The sequence below is a fragment of the Nesoenas mayeri genome (assembly GCF_963082525.1).
Source record: "Nesoenas mayeri genome assembly, chromosome: 24".
NCBI lineage: Eukaryota > Metazoa > Chordata > Aves > Columbiformes > Columbidae > Nesoenas > Nesoenas mayeri.
Genome location: NC_137546.1, coordinates 2,015,308 through 2,037,322, shown reverse-complemented (window position 1 = coordinate 2,037,322; position 22,015 = coordinate 2,015,308). Strand labels below are relative to the sequence as shown.

The following is a 22,015-nucleotide window of genomic DNA, read 5'->3' as shown; positions in this document are numbered from 1 at the left end:
GTGGTCACAGCCTGGGCTGGTGAGACAGAAACAACTCCACGAGCGAGTCGGCCTCGCGCTGGGCTCTGGTTTGCTCCTCGCCACCTCCTGCTCTTCCCTCCTCACGCGCTGGGTAACGTGTGGTTTTTGGTTTTTAATTTCTTGCGAATGAATGACACCAGATGTTTTGATTATAAAATGGCCATTCGAGGTTACAGGGAAGAAGATGAAGATTTTGACTGAAGTTCACAAAAGAAACAGCAGCTGGTGTGAACACCGTCCTGTGGTGGAAGCGACGTGCAGCTGAGGTGCCTGGCACCACTGTCATTAACGTCCCCTTTGTCCCCGAGAGAAGAGGGACAGAGAAAGGCAGTTTGTCCGCTCGGCCTGGTGAGGGGATGTTGGTTGTTAAGTGGCAGTTCACAGTGACACAGGCTATTGCGTTCACATAAATAAAGGAAGAATTTTAGCGGCCTCTTGAGTGCCTGTGGACGGGCAGTGGGGGAGCCGCCATCCCTGGAGGGTTGGACAGACGGACATGAGGTTCTCAGGACATGGGGCAGCGCTGGGGTGGGGAATGGGTGGACTCGATAATCTTGAGGGGCTTTTCCAACCCGCATCATTCTGCCATTTTTCAACACGAGTGGCATCAAACCCGAACGTGCCCGTACAGTTTTAGGCTGTGGTTTGTGTGAACAGCAGCGGCAGCGCAGTCTGGCTCATCCCCGCGCCGGGGGAAGCGAAAGCGCAGCCGGGGGTGACACCTCCGGCCGGACGCGAGCGGCAGCCGCTCGTCTTCACTCCTTCCTGTGGTTTCTCTCTGCAGAGCGATGTGTTTCCAAAGCCCCGCTCAGCGCAGCCTCGTGGGTCTGAGGACGCTCCGGGGAGACTCAACTGCAGCTGCTGTGCAGGAGACAATGAGCTGAGCTCTGGTAAGCTGGCTTGCTAACTCAATTTATTACGCATCCTTACAGGGCAGGAACCCAAAGCAATGCTAATGCTGTCAGGGTGTTAATCAAGCTGACTGTTGCTTCAGCCTTTTTTTATTTAATAGAGCAAAAATACCTGCTCCTGATGCTTCTGCAGATGTTTCCGAACTGTACCCCTAATCTGAATAATTTTTTATGTCTGTCATTAATACTTGTTATTTTTATCAGGGGTTATTTATAATTCCTCTCCTTTTTATGCTGTTGCATCACTAATTGTCTTCAATTTATTCCACTTGGACACCCAATACACAGGGAGATCTTTGGGTGACAGTGATGCTTTAAAACCAGAAAAACCTCCCGCTTGACCAGAGTTGAAAGACTCAAGCGTGAGCTTATATGAAAACATTTCTGATAATTTAATGAACTCAAAATCCAGTGGCAACTCTGATGTGTGTGTTGCTGTGTTTTTGTAAATGAAATAACTTTGAACGGGAACTTGCTGCTGCTTTTTGGGTGGCAGAAACAACAGCCTTCTCGCCTCAAAGGAAAAATAACCAACCAAGAAAACAACCCTGGGAGCTGGGATGTGATCAGACTCTGCTTTTGAAATGGTAGATAAGTAAATGGTGTGTTATTCTAAGAGAAAAGTGACTTGGAAAATAGCTGTTTAGTCGTTGGCTCTGTCACTTGTTACCTCCCACAGAAAATGAGCATATTTTCATTCACACTGATGTACATGGGGGGTCCTGCAGTGCAGGTGGAACCGGGTAGAAGACCAACTTATAATTGACTCGTAAGATACTCCACGGCAGTGATTTACTATCCCCCCTTTCCACGGCTCCTGTGGTTGAGCTTAAATGGGTTTGTGTTAACGTGCTATTTGCAGAAATTCCTCGTGTGTGTCGTGGAGCTTTTACCTGGTGGTAGAACCTAGAAAAGTGAGATTTTCAGTGGCTTTTGCTCTGGCAAACCTCTGAGAACGAAGGTTGTTTCAAGTCCTGTGCTGTGTGGAGTGACGGCCGAGCCGTGCCTGGGTTGTGTTGGTCTGTGTGCAGCCCTTTGCCCAGGTGAGCAGAGACGTGTCCTTGGCCAAATTAGAGCAAAACTGGTTATTTTTCCTTTCTAGTCTCCCCGTTGTCATCTCAGCTGCTTTTGACTTCGTTAGATAAACCGCTCTTGGGAGGAAGTGTGATCTGAGCGCTTCCTTTGGAAAGCACCCAACAACCTTTGTGTCTTTGTGTGGTCAGTGGCTCAACTCCAGGACCTTGGTGCCTGTTGTAGCTGGTTTAATTTCTCCACCGCCTTTAAGGCTTCTCTTTAGGTGTTTGTGTCTGGCTTAGTTGCTCAGATTTATTATTATTTATTAGATATTTGATGGAGGAAACTGCACTGCACTGCGTGTCTCTTGCGGGAGCAGGGGAATCGCCACCTCTGTTATTGCAACACTGTCACCTCGCGATGATTTTCAGGCCAGTAAATGCTCTATCTACTGTGTGAATTCAAATGCTCGTGTTTTAAATGATTTATTCTTTCTTTACAGCAACAGCGCTTTCCATCTGTTAATAAATACACCAAGCACGGGCTTCACTTCAGCTCTTCCCCACTCGAGATGAAATAAACCTCCAGAGTCCACTGAGGTTAGGGCTGGTTTAAGACTTTAATCCCTGCAGAAATCATGGCAGGTGTGTCCTGCCCTGGAGGAGTCTCCAATGAGACCGTTGCCAACGCCAGTTCAGAATCCAGTTTGGATGCGGATTTCCAGTATTCCTTGTTTACTGTCATCTACAGCATTGTCTTCGTGCTGGGGCTGGTGGAAAACGTGGTGGCTCTGTACTGCCTGTCCTGCAGAGCAGAGCACACGGCTCATTCCTACGTCTACATGATCAACCTGGCGCTGGTGGACACCTTGTTCGTTTGCGTGTTGCCTTTTAAAATTCATTACCACCTGAACCGGAACAACTGGATCTTCGGGGACGTGGCTTGTAGGGTCACCGGGACTTTGTATTATATCAACATCTACCTCAGCATCGCCTTTTTCACCTGCATTTGCGTCGATCGTTACATCGCGGTGCTGCACCCCTTCACCTACATCCGCATCAGAGCCGCCCATTACGTGGCGGTGGTCGCAGCCCTCTGGGTGGTGGCTCTGAGTGTCACGGTTCCTCTGATCCTGGGTGGTCCTCTGCACAACAGCGGCGAGAGGAACGCGACAGCGTGTTTTGAGAACTTCCCTTCGAGCTGCTGGACTTACCGCATGGCTCCCTACAACATCCTGGCCTTGGTTTTTGGGTTCGTGATCCCGTTTTCCATCATTCTCATCAGCTACCCGCTCATCGCCAAGAGGATCTCCCGGATCAAGCGCAGCGTCCGCAAGAGGAAGGCGCTGAGCACCATCTACATCATCCTGGCCATCTGTACTTTGTGCTTTCTCCCGTATCACCTCACGCACTTGCTTCACTTTTTAATGAGAATCCGGGTCATCCAGAATAAGTCGTTTACCAGCTTGATCTACAAAATGCGGAGGGTCACCCTGGCCCTCGTGAGCGTCAACTGCTGCCTCAACCCCCTCCTGTATTATTTTACCTCTTCCAGCAAGCGCTGGAGCTTCAACCTCAGGCTCCGGTTCAGGTCTGAAAGGGTTTACACGATCTACGACCAGAACCACAGGGAGACCTCCTATGTGTACAAACTATACCAGAGACACGGAAACAAGAAACGCAGAGATGGCATCAACTGATCTACGTAAAGTAAGTACAGGTTTCATCTTTCCTACTGTTTATTTGAAAACAAACCTCGGAAACCAGTGCCTTTGACACAGCGGGTGTTACACCAAGGCAAGACTGGAGGGAAGTGCTGTATATTTTTATTAGCTGTGTATTTTTATGAGCCAACTGGGACAGCACCTGGAGAGCTGTATTGTCTGACAGGCCTTGGGCCTCCCTCGGACAGGTTTCTAATGTGAGAAGATCGCAGCTAAACAATATAGACCATCACGGCAGTAATTGGACAAACACTGTAATCGCTTTATTAAAATAGGAAAAAACATTGACAATGTAAACAAAATAAAATGTAGGTGTCTTGGCAGCGGCGCTGCCGCTCAGGCCGTGCTCTGGGGAAGCCCTTTTTTCAGCAGGGATGTGAGAAAACTGCCCAGCTCCTCATCCTGGAGAGAACACAGAGAAACAGGATGGATGCATCTTCCACTTACCCACTGGGGCAAGAAATTCAACAGGTACCTAGAAATAGCTGAAATAATTCTTGGGTTCGGCAGAATCTGATGTTTGCAGTGTTCAAACACGGCAGCGAGTTAGCACAAATGCATTTCTGGGTGTTCTTTCAAAATCAGGGAAGTGAAATTCTTTCTTGAAACGATAAAGAACTATTGATAGTTTTGTTCTTTACACTTAAGATGGCATTTCCTTGCTGTAAAAGCATTTCAAAATAGAGCCCTAGAATGTGTACTTTTGAAAGACAAAAAATGTAACAAGTGTCTAATCTCACTGCAGTTGGTGTTATGAGATTTCTGCTGGTTGGTTAACTTTTACACCCAAGAAATACAGTGTAAAATACAACGCTCTGCATTAGAGTAGTGATACAGGCAGGCGTTTAGAACCTGGATACTACAGTGTCCTCAAAACACAAATGTGATTGTTATTAATTGTAATTGTAGTAAGTGTTGTTACTAAAGAGTCTTGAGTTCAGTTGTCCCAGAGAAAAGTGATTCACAAAAGCTCCTGTAAAACAATTTGTACTAAACCTAAAATGATAAAGGAAAGGGCAGCATCTGCCTGTTTCAAAAATGGAGTGATAAAGACTCACCGGAGCAACCGCCAGGGTAGGAGAGGTTGGGACTGTGAAGAGTTCAGATCAGGGATGTTGGAAAGTGTGTTTCCGAGTGTTCCTACCTGGTAAGTCCAGGACACAAGCAGAACTTTGGTTCCTTGATCCTCCGAGTGCGCCGTGGCCTGGATAAGAATGGACTCGACTGTTATGGAGCCGTCAGGGAGATGCTGCACGGAATAATCTTTCAGGACCCTGGTAACAGAGAAGGTAAATGATTTATTTTGGATGGGCCACGCACACTAAGAAGTCCAAGCTCAAGTCCACCAAGAACAGACTGACCCTTTGAGGTGGTTGTAGACACGGAGCACGGTCTCGTGTTCCTTCCGCGGATCCTGGATGTGGACGCGGCAGGTGAAGCGCAGCTGATGTTCCGTGAGTCCCAGCTCCTTCAGCGCCTGCTCGGGGGAAACCAGGCGGAAGCTCTACGGGGAAAAGCACAGAGCCCTTAGCCGCCAGTTCTCTGCACCTTCGGAGGCTCAGCTGCACACAGGTTGTGTTCATCGCTGCACAAGTCCAGCAGGTAAGAGGACACCAGACAAACACGACAACTTCTTTACTTACATTATCCTTCATCATTAAGGTGCCGTGCATCAGCTTTGGCTTCTTTGAATCTGGCAAGAGACCTAAACCAAGGGAAGAGATGACACGGTTAATGACGACATGCTCACCTTTCCCACAAGGACTGCTATCAGACTTAATAAATTGGATTTCTGGATCCCTGCTGAGGTTCAGAGACCACGATTTTACATCTTTGTTCTCCTGGCTGTTAAAGTACTTGGTGCTTAAACCCCTATCAAGCCTCTGGACACAAACCGGACCCTGCTCAGGAGCACAGAACTGCCGCCTCTCTTCCCGTACCACTTTAGATTTTCCTTGAATTGGGTTTATAAAAGCAATTCCAGTTTTCACAGACCAAGCCAGTCAAAGCACACGGACTGTGTTTTCATCATGTACAGGCAATGGGTAGAAAATGAGGTAGCTGCTCATGTTTGTTTTTAAACATTATTGATGATACGTTCATTAAGAATGTGTCACCTGTTGCTGTTTCTCTCTTGAGGAGCCCCAGCGAGATGTCGACGGGAATGCTGGGGTTGGTGAAGATCGTGGTGGTCTCTCCGTTCGCGGGCATGTAGCAGTTGACATCTGCAATGGGAATGGACGGCGTGAGGAGGAGCATTTCTGCAGCCCCAGGCTCTGCTGCCTTCCTCCTGCTGCCATCCCCTCCTCACTACCAGCGCGATACGTACGAAACTCCTGCTCGATTTTCTGTTTCAGAAACTCCATTTTCTTGGCTTCGCCGTGGACCAGGAGCACGTTGCGCGGCTCAGCCTGGCGAATGAGCTGCATGATGCCCTTGGCGTCGGCGTGGGCGCTGAAGGACATGTACTCCACCTGCATCTTCACCTCCAGCTGCAGGGAGCACAAAGCACAGCTTCATGAACCTCTTGGCGTCACTACAGCTTCTGAACACACACACACACACAGACCCAAACTCCTCTGTGTTTAGTCCAAAGAAAACGTTACTTGGGCATTCTCAGTGTATGCGGTGTACTCCGGTAACAAGTACATGGTCTCTAACTACCACCTGAAGTTCCTCCCACTTGAAAATATTAATAAAACTCACTATTTGTCTTCCTTCCATTTCCAGCTTGCGCTGTCCACTCAGAATCTTGTGGCCCACGGTTCCCTGCACGCAGTAGCCGGGCATGATGACCTGAGAAGGAAACGAGGAAAATATACCAAGTCTGTATGTGTAGCACAGCTGTTGTTAACATAAAAACACAGCAGTAAAACACTGATGGAAATGTGTGCTCTTCACAGCTTGCATTCACTGCGAAGCCTCTGTTCTTCTGTAGCGATGGCACCATCACATCAACACAAAGCATCACTCAAAGAAACACGCTTTCTTACCATGTTCTTTTCATTCCCTGCCCATTTCCTGAAGATCTGGAGGGACTGTCCTGCATGAAGCATCCCCGGGGTCGCAAACACAACCTAGAATTCAAAAATGCACTAAGAACCACCACAGAAAACAGGGATTTTTTCCATTACTTAAAATACACATATCCTAAACCGGTGGAGGGTATCCACTCATAAACATCACAGCACACTTAAAACATCAAAGCTCTAATGGGGATTTTTTGCTACTTTATTTTTTCCCAGCTTGTCTAATTCTCATGTAAATTAAACAAGTGTTTTAAGAAGTTGTTGTGAGCATCCACAGCATCCAGTAACAACTTTGAAGGGTTTGATAGTGGTACTGACACACTCGACAAGATTCCTTTCAGCTACTGCCTAAGAAACCACTCAGAAATAAAACCAGCAGCAAGAGCTGGTGCTGTAAAGGATCCGTCTCCTGACTTCAAATAATATACTGTAAAAATTATTATGGTTTCAGTCGGGTCCAGAGATATAGATACTGTGAACATGCAATCTTTATTTTTCCCCTCTCTGGGCATTTTACCTTTACTGAAATAAAGATCTGTAATAGTCACACAGATAAAAGCGTTGAGATGGGATGTTGATATTAAAGGGATGTGTGGTGTGGTGAAACCAGCCCCTGACACCCCACATCTGCGCTATTTACCTCGTTTAACCCCCACCTACCATCGGTCCCGGGTTGTCTGCAAAGGCCCGATCAAACGCTTTGATGTGTTTGAATTCAAACATGTTCCTCTGCACAAATGTTTTCCGGATCTTCTGATTAGTCCAGGTGATGAAGAGCTTGTAATAATGATTGGCTTTCTCCGTCAGTCCCGTGGAAAAATAAATTGGAGCCTTCAAGTTCATTCTTTCCCTGTAGAAAGAAGCATTTGAGATACGTGTGAGGGCCTGAGTAGGATCCTGACTCAAAATCCATAAACCTGAGTAGGCTACAAAGATTTTCTTGTGCATATCCTGCTCCCAATGAGCTATAAATCAGTTATTTTGATAATGCTACAACACTACGCATTAACTTACTCCAAAGTTGGTTTTGTCTAGTTCTCCTCACCCACTACAACTTCCTTCCAATACAAATATTAGCGGTAGGGGTAATAATTAAAAGCAGTATCACTTAGTATTCTAATGAACATTTCCACACAATGCCTATACACAAGTTTAATACTTGTTCATCTCTCCTCCCCCTCCCATGAAAACTCTTTTACACTGTGGCAAAGATGCGATCCAATATTTTAAAGGACGATTGATTGAGGGAGGAGTAGAGAATGAATCTGGAGAGAGAGCAGTGCATTTACTGCTTAGAGTCAGGAACACTGGGAAATATATGGGAAATAAAGAAGTAATTCTGCTGTGGCCAGAATGGCCGACACGCAGAGGAAAACTGATGACAACACTGGTGCTAAACAGATGTGAAAGGATCACAGAAACCTGCTGGGACAACACGAGGGGGACAAGAGGAGGTGGTGCCTGCGCAGCAGAGCCTGCACTCACCAGAAAGTCTCCAATAAAATGCAAAGTTCCTGGGCGCGTCCGAGGGCAAAAACTGGGATAAGAACCTGCAATTGAGGCATAATTTAGTCTGTGAAACCCAAACAGCATATAAATGGTATCGCAGTGTTATCATTTCTGAGCAAGTCCCTCAGTTCCCTCTTGTTTTCCGACCTTTTCCTCTGCAGGAATGTGTCGTCTGCAGTTTGGGGATGAAAAACACTGATATTTGACAAGCGCTGATCTGCTTGGCTGGGCAGCCTTGCCTTTATGCTCCAGGTTTGCAGGCTGTAAGCCGAGCATTTCCCCTCACTGGCTCATTAACTCATCGTTTGGTTTTCTTCTTGGCATAGTTTAAGTGTTTGATATTCTCTTTTAAAGCGCAGAGTGAGGAATATAAAAACACCTTCAGCTTCACACACAGCTGCCTGAGTTAATTAATAATTATAGAGTGCTACAGAGCCAATTAGAGCTTCACAGAGGAAAAAACCCACATTACTTAGATGATGAAAAGGCCGTACCTTCCCTCCTCTTTCGACAGTCTCATGAACTTTCTTCAAGAAATCTCTTTCTCTGCAGCGTTTGGAATCTCTGATAGTTGTGGCGTAGGTGGATTCAGTTATTAATAAATCCGGGCGACACTTATCAATCCAGGCAGCGCTAGAACAAAAGGAATCTTTAAAAAGGCAATCCCACTGATAGTTTGTGGCATTTCTGATCTGCAGGTCTCAAAGACGGGTGGAAAATGTCACTGTCCCCATTTGCAGAGAGGAAAACAGGTGAACATCAGCTTGTCCAAAGCCACCAGGAGCTCTGGCAGCATCAGGATTCCTCTCGTTGCTTTAAATTAATCCAGCACAGAATGGAAACTACAGGCTTTGAAAAGCAATTCTTCTCGTCTATTACTTGTTTTAAATACATTGTTATTCTAAATAGTATGAAAATTGTAAATCTCTCATATATGCTAGTAAAAATAAAATGAACATTAAAGTTCATGATTGGCACTCTCTTAGAAAGTAAATACATTTAGAAGACACCACGACAATAAAACATTTCAAATATCTAAATCCTATTATTATGCAGTCTTAAAAACAAATTAATACAAGCATAGAGAAGATTGCATTAAGGCCTCTCTGGAAGAATCAACGTAAATCTGTTCATCCTTGTAATTCAAAACTGCATTATCTTTCCAGCAAAGACACAGTTAAATGTCTGCTAACAAAGAATCAATGCTAATAAGCCCTAAGTATTAGCAGAAGCTGTGCTGAAAGCTTTCTGCCAGAAATACATACAACTCGTAAAAACTCAGCTTCCTACTTACCCTAAATGTCTGTCTGGAGTCATGTTATAATCACCCTGATGGAAGAAGAGAAACCCATTAATATTCCCAGGGTGACGGGACAGGCCATTAAAAGGAGTATCTATACATCTTGTGAGTACTCACAGTGTACACGACTGACTCGCAGCCAACCTTGATCTGGAACATGGCTGCTCCAAGCACATGGCCGGCGTAGTACGCCTTGATCTCCAGCTCCTCATCCACCTGCACAAACAGTGCGAACACTTAGAAAAAAATAACAAAATTCCTCTGCTTTCCACAGCAATGCAGCTGCTCTGATTGCAGAGTGTGCAGGAACGACCGTTCACCTGAACTGTCTGGTGGAGATGCACAGCAACCACTTTTTTCATGCAGTCTTTAATCATTTGTGAAGTGAAGAAGTTGATTTCTCCTTTTTTATCCACGGTGATTTTCCTGTAGTCCTCCAGGAGGATGGGGCAGATGGCCTTGGTGGGGTGCGTCATGTAAATGGGCCCGTCATAACCCACCATCTCGCTGAAGTACGGTAACGCTCCACAGTGGTCCAAGTGAAAGTGGCTGCAAAGTCACAAAGGATACAAGAGATGCTGCATGGGGATTTAGCTTGCCTGGTTCTCAGATCTTGCTTTTTAAAGCACTGTATGACATAGAGGAACTCGACAAAATATAAATGATGGACTTAAAATACGTTTGGGTTGCAAGGGACAGTTTACAAAGCTTTCCCGTGTCCCGTGTGAGCTCTGAAGGGCTCTCACCTGATGATCACGCAGTCTAGAAAGTCAGTCAGCCTCCCGTTCTGAGTGATGTATGAAAAGTCAGGGAAGCGTCTCTGCAGAGACATGAAACAACAAAGCCGGTTAATATAATATTATGTTACTAATGCAACAAAACAATGGCATGAACAACCAGAAACACTGGAAACGCGCTGTGATGCACCTCAAGGCACTCTGCAATAATGCAGTGGACAACAGCAGGGTCGGCAATGTGGCAGGAGCTGCTGGCAACACCATCACGGTTACGTGCAGGAGTCCGGCACCTCTACGCAACATTCAGGTGTCTCCACTGTTACTCACATCATCGTTGTAGCCCATGTGCATCCCGCAGTCCAGCATCACGTTCTTCCCGGCGATGGACACAAGGATGCAGCTGCGTCCCACATCCTGGCCAGCCCCTGGGCGCAAGAAAAAGACAGACAAGTAAGACATCTCTGTGAGTATTTACAGTCTGTAAAAACGAAGCATTTAAAGGTCCGTGCAACCTCCCTTTTCTGATGCAGGACAAGGCTACATCCTTTCTTCCAAACAAGATCTGTTAGAGGGTAAGGAAATGTGAACCACCCCAGCCCTGAGCTCAGGACGGAGCCTCCAGCTGCAGAACCACAGTAAGTGCCCAAACCCACAACAGGTCAGACACAGGACACGTGTTCTCTGCCCACTGCGGCGCAATCGCAGCTGCACAGGTTCAAGTAAGAGCAAAATAATCTCTAATCTGGAAAAAAATAGCATGGAAGTTCCCAGGTCCTCTGCCTCTCAGTGAAAGCACAGACCTTCATTAAGCTCTAATTAAGTCCACTCTGAGACAGACAACTATCCATTGGGATAAAGCAGTTTTGCTCAGCACAGCCTCTGCCATCTCAGGACACAAACGCATCTCTGTGCAACTCATTTGAAAAAAAACACAAAAAAGAAAAACTTGCTTCCTTTAGATCTTCAGCACCGTTAAATGAACTAATACTACAATATGATACTATAACGCTTTTACCAGTAACTATTAACGAATCCCATAATCAAAATAGAGCTGTCAGACTGTTCAAGTCTCACTTGCTTGACAGACAAGAGGATAGTGACAAACTGAAAAGAACCAGGTCAGGGTGCTGCACAAACATAACACATATTGCAGTATATTACTCTAAATTCTACAGCTTTTCACTGTTTATAGTTCAGGACGATTTTAGATTGGACTTACCCAAGGGGGTGACTTTTATTTCGGGCATTTTAATAAACTCTAAATGTCAAACTGCGTGGGGAATTATTCCAGAACCAGTCCAACGGGGGCCAAAAGAAGCGCAGATTGCGCCGTTTTCACACTCGCCATTCCAACTGTGTTTCAGGCAGAAGACTCAAGCAGAGGCCCAACTTCTTCCTAGAGGGAACACAGCCAGAAAACACAAGTCAGGGGATAAAAACTCCTGGAAGTTCAGGCCTGTTTGCCTCCAGTAGTCACCATCACTGATACCTATATTTCTAATTATTAAACTGCATTATAAGGAATTATAGAACACATAGTTTAGGAGGATATTAAGGTAGGCACCTTTAAAGATCAACCAACCTTATAACCATACAATCTTTGTGCTTGGCAATCACACCCTATTCTTAAAATTGACGTAAAGTTACAACATATTCTTTTAAAACAGGTAACTGAGAAGTAACTGAGAAACATGCGGATGTTACTTAGCACTGCGTAAACAGCCAGCTTGTATTAGAATAAGCAGGGAATACCTTAATGATTGTCAAGAATTGTAACGAATATAGATTTCTCTGTCAATATAAGCCATGTATGACCAACTGGTGAGTGCGGGGACCTGCAGAGGGACACCCTCAGTGCTAAATAAGAAATGCTACTTTTAAAACATTAAAATGTAGGTTTATGAGTCTGTTACTTTGGTGATTTTATGGTATCATCACCACTGCAGCCTAGGCCAGCCCGCAGGTGGGAAGGCAAGGGAGGAAAGCGCTCCTGCTCCCCGGTGTTTGTTGATTTATTTATTTATTCAGAGCAGCCACAACACCCACGTCCAGGTCCGACCCCGCTGGGCCCGTCAGTCCCACCCCTCAGGGAATCCCAGAATCCCAGAGTGTCAGGGGTTGGAGGGACCTGGAAAGCTCATCCAGTGCAATCCCCCCATGGAGCAGGAACACCCAGATGAGGTTACACAGGAAGGTGTCCAGGCGGGTTGGAATGTCTGCATAGGAGACTCCACAACCCCCCTGGGCAGCCTGGGCCAGGCTCTGCCACCCTCACCATGAACAAGTTTCTTCTCAAATTTAAGTGGAACCTTTTGCGTTCCAGTTTGAACCCATTGCCCCTTGTCCTATCACTGGCTGTCACCGAGAAGAGCCTGGCTCCATCCTCCTGACACTCACCCTTTATATATTTAGAAGCATTGAGGTCACCCCTCAGTCTCCTCCAAGCTCAAGAGCCCCAGCTCCCTCAGCCTTTCCTCACAGGGAAACCTGCGTGTGGCGCACACAGGCCCAGAGGCCCCGGCCCGGCGCTCCCGACAGCCCTCGGCCCTCACGGCCCCGGAAGCCGCAGCAGAGTGCACACCCGGCCCGCACACACCCCCCGGGCCCCGGACCCGCGAACCCCAGCCCGGTCCGGTCCCCGCTCCGGCCGCCATCGCTCTCACCGCCTCGTCCCCGGCTCCTCAGAACCGCCCGCCTGGGCGGGGCCGCCGCGGATTGGTGGAGCTGCAGGTCACGTGAGCCAAGACCCGCCGCGGATTGGCGGAGCCGCGGGTCACGTGAGGCGGGCGGGCGGGGGTGCGCGGCCATGGCGGGCGCTGCGGGCGCGTTCAGCCTGCGGGAGGTTCTCGCCGCGTTCCAGACGTGCGTGTCCGAGCGGCGGGAGGTGCTGCTGGGGCCGTACCTGAGCGGCTGGCGGGGGCTCATCCGGTGAGTGCTGCTCTGCCGCCGGACCCAGAGGAGGTGGTAGCACGGAGGGTGGCGGTCGCTTCTCCCAAGTAGCGAGTGACAGGATCAGAGGAAACGGCCTCAAGTTGCGCCAGGGGAGGGTGAGGGTGGAAATTTGGGGTGATTTCTCCCCCAGAGGGCTGTGGGGTGTTGGAACAGGCTGCCCAGGGCAGTGCTGGAGTCACCGTCCCTGCAGGGTTGGACAGACATTGAGATGAGGCTCTCAGGACATGGGGCAGTGCCAGGGTGGGTCATGGCTGGACTCGATCTTGAGGGGCTTTTCCAACCAACATGATTCTGTGATCCTGTGTCTCCCCCACCGGCAGGTTCCTGCACAGCCTGGGCACCATCTTCTCCTTCATCACCAAGGACGCGGTGGCCAAGGTGCAGATCATGGAGGGCTACAGCGGCGGGGAGCAGCGGGAGCGGTACACCTCGCTGCAGTCCATGGTGGAGTACGAGCTGGCCAACGGGCTGGTGGACATGCAGAAGCGCGGGGGACACCCCGAGTCCGGCTGCCGGACCGTCCTGCGGCTGCACCGGGCCCTGCGCTGGCTGCAGCTCTTCCTGGAGGGGCTGCGCACCGCCGGGGAGGACGCCCGCACATCCACCATCTGCACCGACTCCTACAACGCGTCCCTGGCCGCCTACCACCCCTGGGTCATTCGCAAGGCGGCCACGGTGGCGTTCTGCACGCTGCCGTCCCGCAACGCCTTCCTGGAGGTGATGAACGTGGGCACGGCCGAGGAGGCCGTGGCCATGCTGGGTGAGGCCCTGCCGCACATCAGTGATGTCTACGACATCACCCAGGAGCTCTTTGCCCAGCACGACCTGCTCAACCTCCCGTGACGAGAGGGACGGGAGGAGCTGTGCCACGTTCTGAGAGATGGAGGGCGAAGCAGGTGTGTTTGCTTTCACAAACACACAAGTGTCTGGTTCTCTGTCCCTGGTCACTCTGTCCCTTTCCTTTTCCAGGATGCAGTTGGCAAAGCTACTCAGGTTGCCTCACTTTGCAACAGGAAAAAAAAAGCACCTTTTTTTTTTAATAGGTATCTATATATGTATAACTGTGTGTCTGTGGAGCCCCGGCTCTACAATAAGAGAAACACATTCTTTATCGTGCTTAAGGGATTTCTTTTCTCCTAGATTCACCTTCAACTGTCAGCTAGGCTGGGAGTAGGAGGTTTTGGGTTCATTCTTAAGCCAGACTCTGCAACTTCAGCAGGTTTTGTGCACTTACACCATTAGGACCTTGCGGGACAGCGCAACTTTCAGCTGTGGTGCCTGAACACGTTTACATGACACATGAGCTCACTTTGCCACTTTTGTTTACAAGCTGTTCCCTTGATTAGATCTGGGAGGGGTTTCCCTCCATTATGCTTTAACCTGGAAAATATAATCGTGAGTAATGTGTATCTCAAAGCTCTTTTTCTTGTGGCCACACACTTATCTGATGATTGCTGCTAATTCTGTGTCCCCTAGGATTAAAGAAGGAAAGGGTGACATATGTTGTTACTGTAAGAGACCAATTTCCTTTGTGTTCCATTAAGCAGGACCTTCTTTCTTGGTTGCTTCCTGTTAATCTCTATTTTATCCCTCTTGGGATGTGGAACAGTTTTTAGCGTGTTCTGCAAAATACTAAATATCCAGCTAAGGCTGCAGGCTGGACCTGATCTGTTCTGCCAAGCTTCTACATCGTGTTCACGAGGTTTATTTTAAATGTATGTGTCAAATGCCTACAAAAATGTCTTCTCTCTCTGGGGAGAAAGCTGAACTTGCACTGTAAATCACTATTTTACCAGGCTTATTTATGATTTCTATTGCAAATGACTGTATATTATAGACAGTATGTGTATGTATATATATATACACACACCAAAGTATGTAAAATGGAATTTACTTAGCTCTTTGAAAGCTGAAAAAGCACTATGTTGTTAGCTGAAGACGACATGAATATTTGGAGAAAGAGGGAGAATCCCACAGGCTGGAACATGTTCTGATTGTATCTCAGGCAGTTTGGCCTCACGTAACAGTAAATTATTCAGGAAATCACTATTACCTCATGGAGGTTAAACTAACTGGACATTAAATTATGTGAATAACATGCTTCTGAGGAGTAAATTCGTGTTTTCTTTGTGGTGCTTGGGGGAACATATTCCTCTTATGAGACAATGTCAAAAAGGAACTTGATTTTTGCCATTCAAACCAGAGAGAAAAAACGCAAACCATGCTGCAACCGCAACTACTATCCTGTGGAAATTGTACCTAAACCAAAGCTTTTAAACTAAAGATAACATTATAGCTCAGTGTGAGAAGAATTTAGATCAGGCAGTAACAACTTGCCACGAATCACCGTGTAGCTGAGGAATAAATCACTGACCTTGCGATCCAGGAACAGCCACAGCCTGACGAGTTCTCGCGATGCCCCGGGGTAGATTTGGTTATCACCATGATGCGGCGACCTTGGATTTAAAACAAAATAGAAATTACTGCTGTGTAAGTCTCTAACCACTACCCTTTAGTTCAGGCACGTCAACGTATTATTCTGGAGCTCGTTTCAAAATAAAGTGTGAGGTTCTTTCAGTGCAGGCCACGTCCAGGTCACTCCTGCTCGCTAAGTACGGAAACCAGGATTAGACCCGTGGTTTGCAACCGCACACACTCACAGCCTGTTGGATTTGACTGTTGCCCACTGAGCACAGAGTTACACATTTAATGCATTTTCCTAAACAAATGATTCCCCATTATTTTAATCTTTCCAAGTTGTATTTAAAGAGAATGGATGAGGCTGGATCCCCTGCCCCTGGTTCCTCTCCCACACTCGTTAGGAGGTTTCTTTGAACTGTTTTCTCCAAAATAGACAAATAATGGTCCACGACCTGGTGCTGTGCTTGAGCTTCGCTTACGCAGCGGCGCTCAAACCCACCTGCCTGTCAGCCCAGTTCCGAAAGCCAGGGGATTATATCCTGGGGGGCTTGTTCCCGTTTGGAATGGACGCGGGAAACCTGACGGCACGATCTGAGCCCACGTCAGTGGCGTGTGAAAGGTAAGAGGAACGTTCAGTTCCTTATTATGTGTTGAATTGAGTCACTTGGGCTGGGCAGAGGAAGGAAAAGTGGGTCCTGATGGCACCTGAGGGTCTCACAGGTGAATGTTAAAGGTGAGATGGAAACAAGGACAAGCTCTGAGGTGCTGGTGAGCTGCACCGTCCCCTTATCACCCTGAAATGGAAAATATCTTTGTGTTCTTAAAACTTCAGATGCAGCTGACCCTGTTTTGATGGAAGTACACCTCTGTTTGTTCTGCTGTGATGCACAGAGGATAGATTTGCTGACAGGCAAGATTAATTAGATTTGAAAGGTGCTCAGAGCCTCTCTACTCGCAGCACAAAATGTACAAAGGCCATGAGCACACGGATGCTCTGCTGACAGGTGCACGTCTGGCTTGGCAACAGATGCTAAAACGTTCGAGAATATGAAATAAGCTGATTCCCATTGTAACAGCACCGATAGACCATGTAATTCCGCCTCCTCTTACTGCAGGTTATTTGCAGAAGGGCTGATATGGGCTCTCGGGATGAAGTTCGCTATTGATCAGATCAACAACTCCACGTCGCTGCTCCCGGGAGTGACGCTGGGCTACGACATGTCGGACACCTGCTCCGAGCCGCTGGTGGCCCTGCAGCCCACTTTGCTATTTCTGACCCAAAACGGCACAACGGGCATCGGCGTCCTCTGCAACTACACCGAGTACCAGCCGCGCGTCACCGCGGTCATTGGGCCACGCAGCTCAGATCTCTGCCTCGTAACAGCCAAACTGTTCAGCTCCTTCTTGATCCCACAGGTAAAGAAAGTCTCTGGAGAAGCAAGAATTCTTTTTGGCGGGGGACGGGTTTGGATCAACACTGTCTATGCTTCAGGTCTTAGAACCAGGACTGTTAAAGCACAGAGTCCAGTCTTTGCCACGTTTCCTGGGGGATCTCAGGCAGGTCATTAAACTCCCCTCTGGAACACACTTGAGTGTCCAACCTCGCGGAGAGCAGAGGGGTAACGCAGGCTCCCTGTGACCCACGTGAAATGGGAATAACAGCTGGGAGGATCCCAGGAAAACACACCTGTGACTAAGCACTCAGTTACCGCAATAGAGAGGTGTAATGGTCAGGAAAATTAAGCCCTGAGCTAAACTTACTGAACCTTGGGATGCAGCCGAGACTGAGCCAAGAAGGTGGAGAGTGATCTGGCCCATGAACACTTCCCTTGACTTTACTCTTCGCTTTCTCTCTCCTCTGGCTCTCAGGTCAGCTACGGAGCCAGCAGCGAGAGGCTCAGCAACACGGAGTCGTTCCCGTCCTTCTACCGCACCGTCCCCAGCGATAAGAGCTTGGTGGAAGCCGTGGTCCTGCTGCTGAACGAGTTTGGATGGAACTGGGTCGGCAGCATCGGGAGCGACAACGAGTACGGCCGAGGAGCCCAGGGGCTCTTCGTAAGCGTAGCTGGAAATCACAACATCTGCGTCGCGTTTGAGGGGCTCATTCCTACAGACCCTGCAGACCCCAACGCCCAAAAGCAACTGGAAGATACCATTAAGACAATTAACAAGAGTGAAGTCAACATCATTGTCCTTTTTGCCTTTAGCCAGGCAGCCCAGGCCCTGCTGGAACACAGCATCAGTATGGGACTGAGCGAGAAAGTCTGGATTGGCACCGAAACCTGGCTATTGTCTGACATACCCACCTCCATCCCAAACATTCAGAGCATCGGGACAGTTTTGGGCTTTATTACAAAAGCAGGCACAGTCCCCGGCTTCCAGAAATACGTTGCCCATCTCTTTACCTCCGTTCAGCAGGACGAATTTTGCCAGGAGTCGCGCGAATCCAACCGCCTCGCGAACCCCGACGGGACGGCCACGCATTGCAAACAGTGCGACCACGTCTCGCTGGCCGACGTCTGGCCCGTGCTGAGCCACTCGAGCGTACAGCCAGTTTATGCTGCGGTGTACAGCGTGGCGTCCGCGCTGCACCGCGCACTGGGCTGTGCCCGCCCCCCGTGTCCACGGGCACCCGTCAGACCGTGGCAGGTGAGGAAAGATCAGGGGAAAATACCAGCAATTTTTGGCCCAATCTCTATGTTCTGCACACATACCCCTCTGCAGGGCTGTGTTCTGGCTCCTGCTAATCGGGCTTGGAACAATAGAGTGGAAGATAATAGAGCCAGAAGGCTGCTCGCTGCAATTTTAGACCACGTAAGGGACAACTGATTTCAGCCAGAAATGAGCTTGCTGCATTAGGTTACAGCTCCCAAGCAGGAACATCAACTGTACCGATATTTACTGTCAATTTGCCTTTTCTCCTCAGCTGCTGCACTTCATGAATAGCTTCCCCTTCGAGGTGAACGGCCAGAGATTCAGGTTTGATCAATCCCACAGCATCAACACCGGCTACAAGCTGATATTCTGGTGCTGGAAAAACGGCACGCTGACCTATCAGCCTGTAGGTGACTATGGAGATTCCTTGTACATCAACAAGTCCCAGATCCAGTTTCACACCACCGATCAACAGGTAAAGACAGTGGGCAAAGGCATAAATGATCACAAAATGAAGTTATTTGCAGCCTCAGCAGGACGGCTCATGAGGAGCTCCGAGCCCGCACGCTGCTCCTGCAAGGTTTGTGTGGGACCCACTTCTTGCTCCTCTGCAAATATTCAATCCATCTGCACTGTGCAACACTAAACAAAGGTATTTCCAGCACTGGCTAAGCCTCAGACACAGGTGGGATCCCAGCACAACCAATTTCTGTTAGTTTGTTTGGTGATAAGGTGCGTCTGGCTGATGTTCATTCTTCCTTTTGCCCAGGAGCCAACATCGGAGTGTTTCAGACATTGTGAACCAGGACAAGTCAGACAAATAAAAGGGTCCCAGCTCTGCTGCTATGACTGTACAGATTGTCCAGAAAACACCTTCTGGAGCACTGAAGGTGAGGTCTGACAAACCCAGTGGATTTAACTGTCTGTATTGTGTCTGTCTACTGGTCGAGCTCGCAGAGCTGAGAGCGCACAAGGGCAAGACGTAAGTTTTATCTCAAGGAGTAGGAGAGAGGGGTATGATGGGATTCTGGGATGTTTTGATGATCCTTCTTGGGGAAGGGAAACAGAGTTGGGAGATCCGCGGATCCTTTGGGACAGGGCGCTGACGGTGCCCTCGCTGCTCCCCCGCAGACAGCTCGAGCTGCGCCCGCTGCCCGCAGCACCAGTGGGCGCCCGCCCGCAGCACACGCTGCCACGACCGCGGCCACAGGTACCTGTTCTGGAACGAGCCGCTGACCGTCGCGCTGCTGCTGCTGATGTCCCTGAGCGCCTCCCTGACCAGCGGGGCAGCCGCGCTCTTCTACAAGAACCTCAACACCCCCCTCGTGCAGGTTTCTGGGGGCAGACGGAGCCTCTTTGCCTTGTTCTCGCTCCTGCTGCTGTCTCTCAGCTGCTGCCTCTACATAGGGAAGCCCAGTGACCAGCTTTGCGCGATCCAGCAGATGGTCTACGCCCTCTGCCTCAATGGTTGCTTCTCCACCTTCTTCATCAAGTCCCTGGAGATCGCGCTGGTGACGGAATTCCCTCGCTGTGCCCCCACCTTCTTGCGCTGGGTGACCCAGCGCCGGGCCTGGCTCCTCGTTGCCTTGTGCCTCCTCACCCAGGGCTTGTTCTGCTTCTCCTACCTTCGCTTGGGAGCCGACTATTCTGCGTCCGACTATGTGTCCCTGCCCACGGAGGTGCTGCTGGTGTGTCACACGCGGTCCTGGGTCGCCTTCGCCCTCATGCACGGCTACAACGGCTGCCTGGCCCTGGTCTGTCTGCTCTGCACCTTCATGGTCCAGACGGTGGGTAAGACGTACAACATTGCCAGGGGCATCACATTCGCCGTCCTCAGCTATTTCATCATCTGGATCTTCTTCGTGGCTTTTTTCACCACGCTGAAGACGGTCCTCAGGTCTGTTACCCAGATCGGGACCGTTTTGACAACCAGTCTGGGGATCTTGGGGACCTACTACATCCCTAAATGCTACATCATCTTGTTTAAGCCTGATATGAACACAGTGGATTATTTCCAGAATTCCATCAAGGAGGAGCCAGAGAAGGACTCCCAACAAACACACAATAAACCAGATCCATTGTCACCTGCTCCTCAGTAGAAGCTGCCTGTATTTAAATGATATAATTCTGTTTACGATGACTTTATAAGCTACAGTCCCAGGCACAATCACCAAACGTCGCCTTGTCCTGTGACCTGAGTGCTAAGACCAGAATTTTTAAGCTGCAAAAGCACAGGGCTAAAGCAAAATGCTCCCAGCCACCCGTCCTTTCCGTAGTTAACCACCCATTTCAGCACCCAAAAGAACTGTCAAATATATTCAACAGCACAGGATTAATAACTTGAAAAGCAGAGGGAATCACCTGAAAAGGTGTGAGATTATAGAACACAACTAGAAATCCTGGTGATTAACTAATGATACTTTTCTCTTGACTTCTTTGTCACAAAAACCACATCCACCCCAGTATGTAAAGGCAGCTGTATGCATGATATAAAGAGCACATTACCCATTCAAATTTCAATTCACTCATTTGTGTTTCATTAACATGCGCTTGCAAAGAACATGGAAATGAGGGCAAGACGCACGGAAGTGAATGATGTGCAAATCACAATAACCCAAAGTCACAGCATAAAGCTCCTCTCACCTCAAAAAACCACGCGAAGACCCCCAGAGAGAAACAATCTCATCTGCAAAGGGCACAGAACACCCTGCATTCATACACACAACCGGACCCAACGCTTTCTAACCGATGCCATCTTAATTATCCTTTCATAAACCCGGTAAAAGTACAATTGGACTCTGATACAACTGGTAAAAAACTAGTTTTATGTTACTGAAATTAAGCAAATAGCCAAGAACAAATAGTACCCCAAAGTGAAAACTTCCCCATTGTTTCACATTCCCATCTAACGGTACCAAGTAACTATCGTTATAGCGCTAAGACATTTTCTTTTCCCCACTCACTTTGCCAAAAAACTCTACTGCTATTTCATTCCTCATATAAAAGTTTCTCCACCTGTCCACTACATGGTATTGGAAGTTAACTCATCAATTCAGCTCAAAGAATTTGCAAATTAATCTAAAGCAGTGAATATTTAAAACAAAACCAAAAAGGCTTTTGCTGCACTGCAGACCCAACTGTCCCACATTTCTGGGGTACCTGCAAATTAAATTCTCCTGGTGTACTTGAGGAAAAACGTGAAAATGTGGCCAAAGTGCTCCCCAGTGTGATTACAGACAATAAAAACTGACCTGAAGACTGAACTTGTTGTTTCCGGAGCCTGCAGCGAGTCCTTGGGAACACCTGTTGCGCTTGAGATCTCAGCAGTAAATCCTCCTTTCCGTGCTGCCATTTCATAGCAGAGAAGCATTAAACTTTCGCTCATCATTCCAGAAATAGAGAAGGACAAATTAAATTTCTCTCTATTGCTTCTCTCTGTGGCAACAGAGTTAGAGCCACAATACACTGATGTGTATTTAGGAGGGAAGCACAGGGTGGGATGGAAAGGGGAGAGAAGAGGGGAAAAGCAGCTGGTTAAAGGGCTCTACCTGCTCCAGTCACCTCTGCTGGAGCCCATCGCAATAAAAGGCTGCAGATGGGTCCAGAATTCTGTTCATTTAACATTCACCCAACCGGGATAACGCTGGCTGGCCCTTTTTGCATCCTACATATAAAAACACGATTGGAAAGGGAGAATATGGGAAACTTCACAAGAATTTCTTGTCGGCTTTTATATAAACCTC

At 48.2% G+C, this 22,015-nt stretch overlaps 4 protein-coding genes across 9 annotated transcripts; 3 read left to right on the top strand and 1 right to left on the bottom strand.

The window, feature by feature from the left end:
• Nucleotides 1–212: 212 nt before the first annotated feature.
• LOC308049361 (lysophosphatidic acid receptor 6-like) lies at nucleotides 213–4,126 on the top strand. The gene is made up of 4 exons (XM_080358978.1): nucleotides 213–369; nucleotides 806–911; nucleotides 2,449–3,655; nucleotides 4,042–4,126. The coding sequence occupies exon 3, from the start codon at nucleotides 2,584–2,586 to the stop codon at nucleotides 3,643–3,645; it is 1,062 nt and encodes a 353-aa protein (XP_080215104.1). The 5' UTR covers nucleotides 213–369; nucleotides 806–911; nucleotides 2,449–2,583; the 3' UTR covers nucleotides 3,646–3,655; nucleotides 4,042–4,126.
• On the bottom strand, nucleotides 3,935–21,659 carry INTS11 (integrator complex subunit 11). Of its 6 annotated transcripts, none has more exons than XM_080358976.1 (18): nucleotides 12,642–12,886; nucleotides 11,464–11,640; nucleotides 10,572–10,669; nucleotides 10,254–10,327; nucleotides 9,828–10,056; nucleotides 9,625–9,723; nucleotides 9,502–9,536; nucleotides 8,702–8,840; nucleotides 8,184–8,248; nucleotides 7,359–7,548; nucleotides 6,663–6,746; nucleotides 6,376–6,465; nucleotides 5,999–6,161; nucleotides 5,787–5,894; nucleotides 5,313–5,374; nucleotides 5,031–5,173; nucleotides 4,814–4,943; nucleotides 3,935–4,071 (listed from the first exon to the last, which is right to left on the bottom strand). In XM_080358976.1, the coding sequence occupies exons 2-18, from the start codon at nucleotides 11,489–11,491 to the stop codon at nucleotides 4,006–4,008; spliced, it is 1,803 nt and encodes a 600-aa protein (XP_080215102.1). In that variant the 5' UTR covers nucleotides 11,492–11,640; nucleotides 12,642–12,886; the 3' UTR covers nucleotides 3,935–4,005. The 6 variants fall into 6 exon arrangements, with proteins under 6 accessions (XP_080215102.1, XP_080215100.1, XP_080215101.1 ...); XM_080358974.1 differs by lacking the exons at nucleotides 3,935–4,071; nucleotides 12,642–12,886 and adding exons at nucleotides 15,571–15,652; nucleotides 21,524–21,659 and having other exon boundaries at nucleotides 4,326–4,943; XM_080358975.1 differs by lacking the exons at nucleotides 3,935–4,071; nucleotides 12,642–12,886 and adding an exon at nucleotides 13,147–13,225 and having other exon boundaries at nucleotides 4,326–4,943.
• Nucleotides 13,051–14,189, top strand: CPTP (ceramide-1-phosphate transfer protein; the record flags this gene model as incomplete). The annotated part of the gene is made up of 2 exons (XM_080358979.1): nucleotides 13,051–13,172; nucleotides 13,517–14,189. The coding sequence occupies 2 exons, from the start codon at nucleotides 13,051–13,053 to the stop codon at nucleotides 14,037–14,039; spliced, it is 645 nt and encodes a 214-aa protein (XP_080215105.1). The 3' UTR covers nucleotides 14,040–14,189.
• On the top strand, nucleotides 16,058–20,371 carry TAS1R3 (taste 1 receptor member 3; the record flags this gene model as incomplete). Its single annotated transcript, XM_080358756.1, has 6 exons — nucleotides 16,058–16,236; nucleotides 16,733–17,033; nucleotides 17,487–18,266; nucleotides 18,544–18,747; nucleotides 19,042–19,162; nucleotides 19,404–20,371. 6 exons carry the CDS (start codon nucleotides 16,058–16,060, stop codon nucleotides 20,369–20,371), a joined length of 2,553 nt encoding a protein of 850 aa, XP_080214882.1.
• Nucleotides 21,660–22,015: the final 356 nt, after the last annotated feature.

Coding starts and splice junctions, on each gene's coding strand:
- LOC308049361 (XM_080358978.1), top strand. CDS start 2,584: ATGGCAGGTGTGTCCTGCCCTGGAGGAGTCTCCAATGAGACCGTTGCC.
- INTS11 (XM_080358974.1), bottom strand. CDS start 11,491: ATGCCCGAAATAAAAGTCACCCCCTTGG. Junction 7,549..8,183: donor ATTTTATTGGAGACTTTCTG/GTGAGTGCAGGC, acceptor TTCTTTCTACAG/GGAAAGAATGAACTTGAAGG. Junction 5,174..5,312: donor CCTTAATGATGAAGGATAAT/GTAAGTAAAGAA, acceptor TTTTCCCCGTAG/AGCTTCCGCCTGGTTTCCCC.